Genomic DNA, 14137 nt, shown 5'->3' with positions numbered 1-14137 from the left:
GCATGGACGAACTTTATCATAAATTGCTATCCATGGAAAACCCTTTCCCATGCTGTCCAAAATGGGGAAGCATTTCTGCCATGCAAGCCTGCAGAGAGAGAGAGAGAGAGAGAGAGAGAGAGAGAGAGAGAGAAATGTTCATGTTAGCCCATGTGTCCTTCTGTATTCTTACCTTTTGTTTCAACACGTTCTGGGATCCATACTGTGCAAGAAGAGAATGTCCAGATGTATTTATATAATAACCTGCAGAAAATGGGGGTGGGGAGGTGTGTTGGTAGAGCTGTAAATAGTAATTTCAGTGCATCAGCGCTCCTAAAATACACCTCTCTTCCTTTTGTGGGCTGGAAGTATTTTGCTTGGCTTGCAGAGATTTCATAGTACTGTTTCCTTGTAGTTTGCGGCACTAACTGGAAGTACTTGCTTCTCTGAGTGAGGAATGCCAACTTCCTCAACTCCCTTTTAAAACTAGCCTGTGGCTTAGTTGCCTAGTCCTTATCCCACAGTATGGATCTTGTGGAGTTTGTTTGTTAGTGAACCAGTCAAGAAGGGTCTCAAGTCTTTTGCTAGGGAACGGAGTGTGCTTGCCATTGGTGCATTTATTTTGTACGTGGACCTTTTAAGTGATTTAGTATCACAAAGAGCAATTCAGTGGCGTTTTAATGCTTTTCAGGGTTGCATGTTGAAATACAGCGCTTCCAAGTCCCCAAATCGTTTCACTTACATTCCCCTGTGACGAGCCTTACAGCAAGCATGTTAAGGCAGGCCAGTCGTAATATTTATATTGTAGATGTGGGGTTGAGGCTGAGAGTGGCCTGCCCAAAGCCATCCAGTGAGCTCTGGGTTCAAATTTTACCCATGGGCTTCCTGTTCCAGAACCCATCTGCTGCAGCATCTCTCTGCCCAAGCCCACAAGCATGCACTAGGGAGGAATTGGTTGTTGCAGCGAATATGCTTCATTCCATTCTTGTAACGCGACCATGTTTAGATGGGAACCCTTCAGATTTGTGACCGTGCTTGTGTGCTGTCACTTTAGTCTGCTTCATTCCAATGCCTTGGGTGTCCTTCTCCTCTTCAGAGGAGCGTTCGAAATTAGCCAGGCGCCAGGAGCATTTTGCACCTGGCTACCGGCTACTTGCAACCAAGTGAAAATGCCTGGATGCTAGGTGACATCACCATCTGTAGGTACAAGCCTGGGAATCATTGGGTTGTGCCTGTTTTCGCACACTAATGCCACATTCTGTAGAATTCTATCTGTTATATTTTACCTGCATAATCGGTATGAATTTCAGGAACTAAAATGCTTTTTCTGGGCAGCCTGAGCAGGGACAGTGAACAACATTATAGTTAATTGTTGCAGCTTGCCTTCTCTGCACCCCTCTGCCCTGCTCATGGTTGTAAAGAATATTCTTACCTTATGAATGGTCCGTGTCACCATTAAGAAGAAGAGACTGGAACAGGCAAATATATATGTGGACTGTCCCTGGATCAAGTGACTTTTCTTCTTGAAGTGTTCTCAGAGCTCTTAACCCGGCTCAAGGTGGTCCTCTGAACTAGCCAGATCTTTAAATGAGAATCAATCACAGTCAGTCCATCACTTGAAAAACACAGTGGTACCTCGGGTTACAAACGCTTCGGGTTACAAACGCTTCGGGTTACAAACTCTGCTAATCCGGAAGTAGTACCTTGGGTTGAGAACTTTGCCCCAGGATGAGAACGGAAATCGTGCACCGGCAGCAGCAGGAGGCCCCATTGGCGAAAGCACGCGTCAGGTTAAGAATGGTTTCGGGTTAAGAATGGACCTCCGGAATGAATTAAACTGAGGTACCACTGTAAGACTTTAGAGCTGTCTAAATGGAAACTCGACATTCCATTTTGGTGACTGTAACCTTTCTTTAAGGAGCCATTTGGCACCTAGCTTATACAGTGGTACCTCAGGTTAAGTACTTAATTCGTTCCGGAGGTCCGTTCTTAACCTGAAACTGTTCTTAACCTGAAGCACCACTTTAGCTAACAGGGCCTCCTGCTGCCGCCGCGCCGCCAGAGCACGATTTCTGTTCTCATCCTGAAGCAAAGTTCTTAACCCGATGTACTATTTCTGGGTTAGCGGATTCTGTAACCTGAAGCATATGTAACCCGAGGTAGCACTGTATATCTGAGTTTCTAGCACTGCTCCTGAGTGCCAGGTAAGTAGTAAACCATGGGAACAGGAAAAGCTGTTCATATTTTGACTTTATTAAGAAATCTACATTGCAATTCTGAAGCGGGTGATTTTAAAAAACAACTTTTTTTTGCTTCTGCTGCAGGTTGGAAAAGAAACCGTACAGACAACTGAAGACCAGATTTTGAAGAGAGACATGCCTCCTGCATTCATTAAGTAAGAAAATAAACATTGCAAGTCTTGATAGTGGTTTTAGAAAAGCTTCGGTAACCTTGTATCAGTGCCGTACTATTTTGGAGTGCAAATGAGACCTCCCTTGACTGAATGCTTCTCAGTAAACAAACAAGCAAGCAAAAATCCCTGCACATAGCAAACTAATACATCAGGAACAAGATTAGACTTGTTATTCATCAGAGATTTGGGTTAATTTGGACTGGACTTTGTAATGTGGTCTTAGCTGTTCCAATATCCCGCTTCTTCAGTACAGAGTTCTCCAACAACTAGCCGCACAAATAATATTTTTCTCCCTAAGATAAAAGTCCCTTTTAGTTTGGATGACAGTCTCAAGGGGTAGCATGTCTGCTTTTCTCTGTGTGTGCCCTTGGTCTGGCTCAGATTTTGTTTGATACCTGAAAGCTAATTGACTGGTGCTCGTAATTAACTAGATGCATTGGCGCAAAAGATATAATGATTTTCTTCTTGGAGGTTTTGAAGGCGTAATAATCACTTTCGTTATCATTAAGCCAATTTCCTTGACAATGTCAAATATAAATTCCTTATTGAAAAAGGCTGTTTCTGTCCAGCTTCTGAATAGTGTGTGTTCTTTATTAGTTAAGACAGATGAAGGTTTTGCTAAATTGTTGGGGGTGAGAGCATCCCATGATGTGGGGCAGAAAGATGTTGCCTCAAGCACATGAATGCCTTTGCCAGGAGGTGGGAAATCTGGGGCAGTGAAAAAGCTAAATGGAAAATTGTATGAAGATCTATTTGCATTGTGGATTATTTTGAATATTTGCTTAGTAGCTTCTCTGCCTGCTTTAAATATCAGATATACTGCCCTATGATTACATCCAACTTTTTCTCTAAAGCATAGGAAGATCTAATTATGTCTTGGGATTTCATAGTGTGAATGAGAGAGTATAATATGCTGCATTACACACCTGTCAACATTTCTCCCATGAAAATAAGGACATCCTATTTCATAACAATAACAATGATAATTTTATTATTTATATACCACTTTTCTGCCTGGGTTGCCTCAGCCGCTCTGGGCAGCTTCCAACATATATAGAAAACACAATTAAACACTAAAAAAAAAATCCCAGATGTCTTCTAAAGGTTGTATAGTTTCTTATCTCCTTGGATTAGGGGGTCACATAACTCCCTACCATCCAACATTTCTCCAATGAAAATAGGGATAGCCTAATGGTTTTCCCAGTAGTGATGTATGGAAGTGAGAGCTGGACCATAAAGAAGGCTGATCGCCAAAGAATTGATGCTTTTGAATTATGGTGCTGGAGGAGACTCTTGAGAGTCCCATGAACTGCAAGAAGATCAAACCTCTCCATTCTGAAGGAAATCAGCCCTGAGTGCTCACTGGAAGGACAGATCCTGAAGCTGAGGCTCCAATTCTTTGGCCACCTCATGAGAGGAGAAGACTCCCTGGAAAAGACACTGATGTTGGGAAAGATGAAGGGCACAAGGAGAAGGGGACGACAGAGGACAAGATGGTTGGATAGTGTTCTCGAAGTTACCAGCATGAGTTTGACCAAACTGCGGGAGGCAGTGGAAGACAGAAGTGCCTGGCGTGCTCTGGTCCAGGGGGTCACGAAGAGACGGACATGACTAAATGACTAAACAACAACAACAACAAAGGAAAAACAGGACATTCTGGGATCAAATCAGAAACTGGGATGGCTTTTGTTGATCTGAAAATAGGGACACATGGAGGCTCTGGTATTACTGCATTTAAGTGAGATGAACAGGGTTCTCCTTAACAAGCTGCAGTTACCAGGATGCTTTGGGTAAGGTTACCAGACTTTTTCCAATGAATCCGAGGACACTTTTCAACTTCAATGGATTTTGTATGGGGACTGATTTGTAAATCCGGGGACTGTCCCCGGGAAACGGGGACGTCTGGTAACCTTAGCTTTGGGGGAAGCCATCACTGTTGGAAATGGCATGATACTGCTTTAAACGGACAGCACAGATAGGGCCTAGGGTTTGAAAATGCCATTGGACACAACAGCAACTTTTGGAACTGGTGGACACAAAAAGCTGTGACACGGGCGATCCATGATCAGGTCTCTTTTCGCTTGACTGTTGTTCTGGGGTGGTTAATCCTTATCCCTCTCTCTACGGTCTTTATTTGATTTAAACCACCTTTCAAAGCAGCTGTGAAGGGAAATAGGGACCCACATTGCATCCTTCTCTCCCTCCCTGTCTCTTCCCCCAGCTAATAGCAGTTGTTTTGGTGGTTGGGGGGGGGGAGGGAGGTAAGTTTTAAATTGGGGAAATGGCCTGGCTGCTTTTAGGCTGTGGGTACCACATTAGGGACCCCTGTGTTATGACATGTGAGTCAGCTGTTCAAAGCCGTCCCCAACCCTCTGGCTTGTTGTCTTGGATCCCAACCTATGTTGCGTTCCCAGTGTCGCTGGCTATATTTACACTGAGGTAATAAATATATTTTGGGGCAGTAACACTGAAGACTGCAGGTGAGGGCTTGCCTTAATGAATGTTCCTTCATGGGGGAAAAAATTGATCAAGCAAGCTTCTTTGCTAGGGAGAAGACTAGGCTGAACCCTTCTCCGTAACCATTTTCTGTGTGGAAGGGGTTAATTGCATATGGGGAAGGGGTTCAGCGATGTGAACGGTCTGTAATATATAGCTCCAAAATGGCTCTACCATCTCTGTGAGAATTGTTTGCCTTCATTGCAACTTAGCACCTCAAGATTAATAACTACGGCTTGTATGTAGTCAAACCTTGATGCCAGTTGTAAAATCAGATTAGCCATAAGAATAAGAAGTAGTTAACCAAAGTCAAGACCTGCACAGGCACAAATAGGAGAACTTGAAGGAAGTGGTGTGAAATAGGCAAGAGAATGATACATACGTTCACTCCTGCAGAAATAATAGTATTTTATTTTTAGACACTGAAGTTCTACCTTAAAAAAATAGCGCTGTGTTTTTATCTGGAAAGGACGTAGATGTTTTAGCACACAGGGCTCTAGTGGCATTTACAAGATACTTGGCTGCTATCTAAAATCAGCCAAGTGAATTATATTTAATCTTTTGCTAAATTTGGCTTGTAAATAGGATGTTACTCTCTCATCTGTGTTACAGCTTAGTTCGCACGTCCCGTAGCTTGCTGTCAGTGCAACACATCATTTTGTGTATTGAACTCGACAAAATCCGCAGATTTTATCAACAAGTTGGTCATGGCTCCAGCATTATCTTGCATTATGCTGATCAAAAAATTACTGTAGGTGAGAATTACGTTGCAGCTCCGAGTCCCTGAGCTACCAAAAGTGCTCAGATCAGTGCTCCAGGAAATTAATTATTGTGTACATTGCGAGAGCATATTGTCTGATTTCAGACTTGACGCTTTAGAAAACTCACTGTGAATAAAAGGAAAGTAACCATTTCACAAATGGCATTTTAATAATTTTGGGCTTAGAATTCTTCCTATAAGGTAATAATGGCTTGTTTTAACGATATTTCAAGCCAGCAAATAATGTCAGCCTGCCCTAGCACATAGTCAAATGGTCTAGACTATCAGGAGTCATTTCCCCTGGTTAAAGCATAATTTAAAAACAACAACCCAACAACCTCTGAATTCCAAACCTGTATGAGTCATGCACAGATTTTTGTATTCCAATCAGAACAGAACTGAGTGAAAGCAGGCCGGTGACAGTTCCTCAAGCTTCCTTCTTCTCCCCTCCCCTCAGGGCAAGATGGTCCTTCAGATAGCCCTGGGATGATAGTTGGGGGGAGGAGGAGGTAGATTCTAAGGTCCATGAGCAAGTCGAGAGATTAATTGACAAACGGAAGCTATAGAGATGTCCCAACAAGTGACCTGCCCCTCCTGCCAATCTTTGAAAGAAGTGGGACAAGCTCCCAAGACTCGCTCCATTAAGGCATGCCGTTTTAGGGAGTGAAACTTAATTTTGCAAATTTCTTCAGTGAGGGTTCTTAAAAATAGGCTTCTGAGTGTGAGGAATTCAGATCTGCTGTTTTTGAGATTGGGCAGCATTTAGCTTGGTAAGTCTACGTTTGCTGAAGAAGCACATAATTTGCTTTCGGAAAACCAAATAATTTTAATGTTGCGATGCTTAATAATAATAATATAACATAACTGCAAGTATTGGGCAATCATTTTTAATGATTTCTGTGCAATTTCGCACACAGTTTACTCGCCAAGCAAAACTAAATTATATTAATTTAACTGAAATATCTTTTGAATCCCCAAGTCATGTTACAACTTTTTAGGACCCCTCATTTTTGGAATATGAAAGTTGAAAAATTCAACGTGCCCTATTGCTGCATAGTTCCACCTACAAAGGTGGTGTCTGGTTCTCGATGACAAAGCTGGATCCTGCCCCTCTGCCTCCAGCAAGCAGCTTTCAAACCAAAACAGGCCATCGGTTAATAGTTTTTAAATGCACGTTGGCATGTAATGTGTAGTTTTCCCCAAGCATTGGCCTTTTCAACATACGTCATACATGCTTCAAAGGAAACTAGCTTTATGCAAGAGGAAGGACCATTGCTTGGGGCAGAGTGCATGCTTTGCATCCAGAAGGTCTCATACTTATTCCCAGCAGCTGGGAATCACTCCTGTCCAAAAGCATGGAGAAGTGCCTTCAGCCAGGGTTAAGGGTACTAAGAGCTAGATGGACCAATCTTCTGTTTCTGTGTTTTACATTTTAACTAGAAAACGCACCCTGGCATGGGAGTAGGAGTAAAGGTAAAGGTAAAGGGACCCCTGACCGTTAGGTCCAGTCGCAGATGACTCTGGGGTTGTGGCGCTCATCTCGCTTGTAGGAGTAAAGAGGATATGTTAAATAATCTGTGTACAATGTGAAGGAAGATGGTCTATTACAGTGTTTCCCCAACTTGGGTCTGCAGCTTATTTGGACTACCGTTCCCATCATCCCTGACCACTGGTCTTGCTAGTTAGGGATGATGGGAGTTGTAGTCCAAAAAAACAGCTGGGGAGTTTGGGAGGCACTGGTCTGTAGTCATAATGCTCCAGAGGTGGCTCCCTTCTGTCCCCTATAGGTAGCGGGACTGACATTAATTTCTCTCTCACAATGGTTCCTCCTAGGGTGGAAAATGCTTGCACAAAGCTTGTACAGGCCGCGCAGATGCTCCAAACGGACCCTTACTCAGTACCTGCTCGTGATTACCTCATTGACGGATCAAGAGGCATCCTTTCTGGGACATCGGACTTGCTTCTGACATTCGATGAGGCCGAGGTGAGCTTTCTAATGCCAGTTAGCAACACCTACGCAGTACCTGGCTGCAAATTTAGAGCACTTGCCTGAATATTGTTTTCTGCATTAGTGGTTTATAAAAGCATGATTCATAAAACCAGGACTGAGTATCAGGGCTGGGGAGGGCTTTCCCTTGCCCTCACTGAGTTGCACACCATGTGCAAATTCCTGGCTTCTGTGCACAGAACCTGGCTTGTATTAAGCCAGAGTTCCCTGTTGTGTCCAAACTGTGGCTCTGAGCTCTGGCTTAATGTTGTTAACAAGCCAGGAAAGTAAGGTAGAGTGACTCTGGCTAAAATCTGCATGTCACAAGAGACAAAGGAAAAGGGAGAGGAGAAGTGTGAAGCGCACTCCTGGCTTCATAAAACACGGTTTATAAAGCCCCCAACAGTTGTCTGAACCACAGCATTGAAAAGTCAGAAATGCATTAACTTGTCACGATGGTATTACAGTTGTACCTTGGTTTTCGAACAACTTAGTTTTTGAATGTTTTGGCTCCCGAACGCCGGAAACCCAGAAGTGACTGTTCCGGTTTGCGAACTACTTTTGGAAGCCAAACGTCTGACAAGGCTTCCGTGGCTTCTGATTGGCTGCAGGAGCTTCATAAGCCGCACTTTGGTTTCCGAATGTTTTGGAAGTCAAACGGATTTCCGGAACAGATTCCGTTCAACTTCCAAGGTACGACTGTACGTGTTTTTTTAAGTAAGATTTTTCTCACCAGTACTCTTTATGAAGTTTATTTCTGCATGCTTTGAATTAACATTACAGCATGCGACTCTGGCACTGAGAATAAATGCAAGATGTTCCTTAGCAGACACAATGACTGCGTATTTTTTCAGTGCTTTTTAGTTAGTACTGTGGAGGCTTAGGAGAGATGCATTAAAGCGAAGCTTATCAGCCATGCTATAAATATCCTTGGCACCTGATTTATTAGCAATTACCCTCCCATTTCTTATTGATACCATTGGAGATAATAGCTCTTGAAATTATGGAGTAGTTAATTTGCCTTCAGGGAAGCTGATTTCTGGAAAGTGCTCGCTCTTTCCCCATCTTTGTGATTTTGATAGCGTGTTCTCAAACTTGCATTGTCACGCTGGAAATATTAAAGAAACGGTAATATAATGCAACTTTTGGCTAAAAGCTTTAAAATGGAACATTCTCTCCCGTGCTGCGCTTAATTTCACACATTCAACAGTGCTCATATAGCATCTAAATATAGAAGGCATACATTTTATTTCAAGGGATTTTGCATTCATTGCTGCACAGAGAACATTACAGTGAACCCTCTGGATACGAAAAAATCTGTAACCAGAGGTGCTGCTTCTGCGCACGCGTGCGGTGTGATAGAGTGCTTCTGCGCAGCGCGAAGGTTGCGTATCCAGAAAGGCACATAACCCGGGGGTCCACTGTAGTTGAAAGAACATGATGGGGGAAAAGTATTTTCGGAGGCAGTCGTGTGCAACTCTACAGGCAGCTTTTTCTATTGATGGGTAATGGGTAGAGCATTGCACCTACCAGACATTCATCCCAGAGCAACTAAACGTGGTGTTTTATTGTGAGGGAAAACAGACCTGTTGCAAAGTATGCGGAACAACACACGTTTGTTGCCCTGAAAACAAATACAGTGGTACGTTGGTTCTCGAATGCCTTGGTAATCATACATTTTGGCTTCTGAACACCGCAAACCCAGAAGTAAGTGTTCTGGTTTGCGAATGTTTTTCGGAAGCCGAACATCTGATGCAGCTTCCGATTGAGTGCAGGAAGCTCCTGCAGCCAATCAGAAGCTGTGCCTTGGTTTTTGAATGGTTCTGGGAGTTGAAGCGACTCCCGGAACGGATTAAGTTCGAGAACTAAGGTACCACTATATGCTGGAAAGCACCGGATGTTTGTTCAAATCGCTTCCACCATGCAGTGGCGTGTCTCTCCGTATTGCCACTGATGTTGTGCATGCTCTGCTTTTGATCAGAAACAGTGCCTTTAACTTGAAGCCATGTTGGCCCGTTGTGATAAAAGGAAAAAACACTAATGATTACCTTTTTTATTATTATTTAAGGTCCGTAAAATCATTCGTGTCTGCAAAGGAATTCTGGAATACCTAACAGTGGCAGAGGTGGTGGAAACTATGGAGGACTTGGTCACCTACACAAAGAACCTAGGGCCAGGTTAGACATTCCCAGTATTCCTCTTAGTGCATTCTAGCAATGTTTTTACCTGGCACCTTTAATAATGTGGAGATTTTTCTTTCTCTCTCTCTCTCCTGAGCTATGGGAGGCACCATCGCTTGGTGGCCAAGCTCATGTCTTGCATGCCAAAGGTTCTAGCTTCAAACCAAAAGGCTGTACCTGAAGCCTTGTCCCTGCCAATCCGTGCCCAGTACTGGGTGCAAGGCCACTGCAAAGGAAGAAACCTCGCTTGTGAGAGTAAATAGATCTAGAACTCATTGGCTTGAAATGGGGCATTGCAAACTTTAGAGTCTCTGTGGGGTCCATGTCTTTATAATCAGTGTTCGAAATTCTCCAGGCCCATTTTGCACCTGGCTACCGGCCACTTGCGACCAAATGAAGGTTCCCCATCGCCAGGATGGTGCCTGATGTCTCCACCATCAGGAGGTGTGTGCCTGCAGATTCTTGGATCTTGACTGTTTTCACATACTAATACCACATCCTGTGGAATTCTGTCAGTTAAAATGTTATCTACACAATCAGAATGAATTTCAGGAACCAAAAAGCCGTATTGAAAAATATGGCTTTTGAGCAATTCCGTTTTGGCAACCGCTGTCATCATCACCACCACCATCATCATCATCATCTGCGGTTTACAGAATAAAATCAAAATATAAAACCGCAAAATATATAATCAAAATAAAATCAACAATAGTAAAAGGTAAAGGGAACCCTGACCATTAGGTCCAGTCGTGACCGACTCTAGGGTTGTGGTGCTCATCTCACTTTATTGGCCGAGGGAGCCGGCATACAGCTTCCGGGTCATGTGGCCAGCATGACTAAGCCACTTCTGGCGAACCAGAGCAGCGCAGGGAAACGCCGTTTACCTTCCTGCCGGAGTTGTACCTATTTATCTACTTGCACTTTGACGTGCTTTAGAACTGCTAGGTTGGCAGGAGCTGGGACCGAGCAACGGGAGCTCACCCCATTGCGGGGATTCGAACCGCCGACCTTCTGATCGGCAAGTCCTAGGCTCTGTGGTTTAACCCACAGTGCCACCCGTGTCCCTAAAACAATAACCCCCCCCAAAACCCCACATTTTAAAAGAGCATAGTAGCCCTTGTTTAAGGAGCCATTTGGCTCCTAGCTTATATACCTGAGTTTCTAATGCTGATTGTAATATTTCACCAATGTGTTTTCTTGAAGTGTGAGAAGTGTTACCTCCCTGGAGGTGCTATATGAACAAAACCTTTGCGATTTGTGCCATCCCCTTCATACTTTGTGAACCATTGACCCTACAGTGGTAGCAGCATAGAGAGGCACTTAACCCTCTTTTTTCCCTCTAAGCAGTCTGCCAAAGCCAGCAAACAGTCACTATTTGTGGGTTATGACAGTGATAGCCCTGTTTTTAATTCATGAGCCTGCATTGTCCGCATATAAATTGGCAGCGGAGAGCGGGAGATGGGATGGGATCACAAAATCCTTAACTTAAAAGAGAAGAGTTGGATCCTTCCCTGCCCTATCTCCCTGGGTCCCATTGCTTCAGGTACTTTTCCTTCCAGCCCGACTCAGTTCAGGAGCTCTTTTATTCTGGCATGCCCCTACTGATGTTAAACTTAGCCCCTCTAGACCTCTCCCACTCTCCCCTTAAATATGAATGGGGCAGGCAGGCAAATACACAAATGCCTCTGTCACTTCCACTTTGACAATGAGGAATGGCCAAGAGGAATGAACTGTTCCTGAGCCAGAAATGGAGTCAGAAAGGAATTCAGAAGCAGGACGGGCAGACAGGCATTCCCCAGCCAGCTCGAAGCTGCTGGAACCTCTTTGCCTCTACATGGAGCGGAAAATCAAGGGATTCTCCAATATCGATAAAAAAAAAAATGGTGGTAGGGAAAGAAGGAAGCATGTCTCTGTGTTCAAGAGAGGTACGCAGAAACACTGAATTTTTAAGAGCAGATGAAGGACAAAAATGGGGTGAGACCGTGTTGCTTGCAGCCAGAGACAATGTAAAGCATTGCCCACAACAGCTGTTTCAGATATTTAATACATCAGGCTGTCAAAAGTTGCTTTAAGTGAGTGCTTTGCTCTCAACTTGGAGGGCAATGAGGTTTCCACCCTTTTTTATCGTCTGACTTTGTAATTTTCTGGGACTTCGTCGGAAGTGGAGTTTTCTCGCTGAAGGCCTGCCCTAGCCAAGGCGCTGGATAAATTCAAGACTCAGAATATATATTTTATCCTGGTGGAGGCCTCTGTTTAGATAACACTTACTCTTGTCGATGTGTCTCCTATTCTGGGAGTTCTGTCTGCCTGTTGCTGGCAGACCTTGCTTTCTTTACACTCTCTTCTCACTCTCTGAATGTAGTGTGGCCTGAAGAATTTGTGGTACAAATAGTTTCTGGCTTCCAACTCTACTCCAAACTTGCTCAAATTATGGGATGCTGTTCCAATATCTGCCTCTACTCTTGCAATCCCCTAGGCTGCCCAGTTGCATCAGATAACTGTTCATCTTTTTTTGTTTTGTTTTGTTATTCCCTTCCTAATTAAACGCATCATTAACGTTGGATATGCTGACTTGCATTTAAATTTCACATAAACAAGATGGCATGAAAGTGAAAGGAAACATTTTTTTTAAAAATAGAAGCATAAAAATTAAGGGAAATAATTTCCATGCTTCTGTTTTAGAAACATTTCCTGTCCTTTTTGTTTACGTGTTTTGTTTTGCTCAGTTGCTCTAGTAGTTTTGCTGTGATTGTTTATTTTTCATTGGCTATCTAGGTCTGCTGGCTGCAGCCGCAGTCATCTCCTTCCTATTGCTGCCACCTTTTTGGGCATGACCTTGTCTGGTATGCTCATAATATTTGGATCACTGTCTCCCAAGAGATGTGCAGACGATAGTTCAGAGAATAAATATAATCGATGTGCTAAGTTGGGAACATATTAAGACTAGTAGCATTAAAGCCCTATACGGCCTAGGAGGACCGCCTCTCCTGGTATGTCCCAAGGAGGACCTTACGGTCTTCAAATAAACATCTTGGAGGTCCCAGGCCACAGAGAGGTTAGGCTGGCCTCAACCAGAGCCAGGGCATTTTCGGTTGTGGCTCCAATCTGGTGGAACGCTCTGTCACAAGAGACCAGGGCCCTGCTGGACTTGATATACAGATATATAGGTACCACTGCAGCGGGAAGGTAAACAGCATTTCCGTGCACTCTGGTTTCCGTCACGGTGTTCCGTTGCGCCAGAAGTGGTTTAGTCCTGCTGGCCACATGACCCGGAAAGCTGCCTGTGGACAAACGCTGGCTCCCTTGGCCTGAAAGCGAGATGAGTGCCCCAACCCCATAGTCGCCTTTGACTGGACTTAAGGGTCCAGGGGCCCTTTCCTTTTTACCTTTACATAGAAGACTCCTCTTCCACAAATCTGCATGTGGGTAAGCTATATGAGATGGTGACAGCACCAGAATGGTGCTTGAGAGGAGTGACATGTCCTCCTAGGACAAACTTGTAGGGTCACCTCATATATAAAAGCAGCCTAAAGTCCCTGCTCTGGAAAGTTCATTTAAAGCCTAGAATAGCATCACATGCAGGACCAGTGGTCAGGGATGATGGGAGTTGTAGTCCCAAAACATCTGGTGGGCCATGTTTGCCTATGCCTGAGCTAAGCTAATGACATCACATAACAGGACCAGTGGTCAGGGATGATGGGAGTTGTAGTCCCAAAACATCTGGAGGGCCATGTTTGCCTATGCCTGAGCTAAGCTAATGGCATGCTCTGTGCGTTTCCTTAAGCAGACATTTAATGAAATGTCCAAAGGGCCAAAATTGCTGATCTGATCTCGATTTAGTATTGATTTTTGTGTTTTAAAAATGCACGTTGCCTTAGAAAACAGCATCCCTTGAACACTGGGGATATACTGTTTGAATTAATAGTTGTACAGAATCTTTGCAACTGCGGAAATGTAACATTTAAAATTGCCGTTCGGCGTAATCTTCTTCTGCTTGAAATTGCAAAACCGTAAGGGAAATACCGTATCGCTTCATGACTTCCTTGACTTCCTTCACACAGGGATGACCAAGATGGCCAAAATGATTGATGAGCGGCAGCAAGAGTTGACTCACCAGGAACACAGAGTCATGTTGGTGAACTCCATGAACACCGTGAAGGAGCTACTGCCGGTTCTTATTTCTGGTATTTATTTATTTTTGCTTTTCCACAAGATTTAAAAGTACTCTGAAATGCATTGGCTTGTGTTTGTGCCCGCTTCATAAAACCACGTAGGAATAAAGCTGCCCAGGTAAACGCACGTTGAAAGGCTTTTGGAAACGG

At 43.9% G+C, this 14137-nt stretch overlaps 1 protein-coding gene across 2 annotated transcripts in view; it reads left to right on the top strand.

Moving 5' to 3' along the window:
* Positions 1-14137, top strand: part of VCL (vinculin) — an 85369-nt gene that overhangs the window by 22863 nt on the left and 48369 nt on the right. For both annotated transcript variants that reach the window (XM_082223567.1, XM_082223568.1), the window contains exons 2-5: positions 2304-2374; positions 7482-7632; positions 9704-9812; positions 13877-13999. In XM_082223567.1, coding sequence (XP_082079693.1) covers positions 2304-2374; positions 7482-7632; positions 9704-9812; positions 13877-13999 — 454 coding nt within the window. The remainder of the gene's footprint in view (positions 1-2303; positions 2375-7481; positions 7633-9703; positions 9813-13876; positions 14000-14137) is intronic.

The sequence above is a fragment of the Podarcis vaucheri genome (genome assembly GCF_965113315.1).
Source record: "Podarcis vaucheri genome assembly, chromosome: 5".
NCBI classification, from domain to species: domain Eukaryota; kingdom Metazoa; phylum Chordata; class Lepidosauria; order Squamata; family Lacertidae; genus Podarcis; species Podarcis vaucheri.
This window is presented reverse-complemented; position numbering and strand designations above follow the sequence as displayed.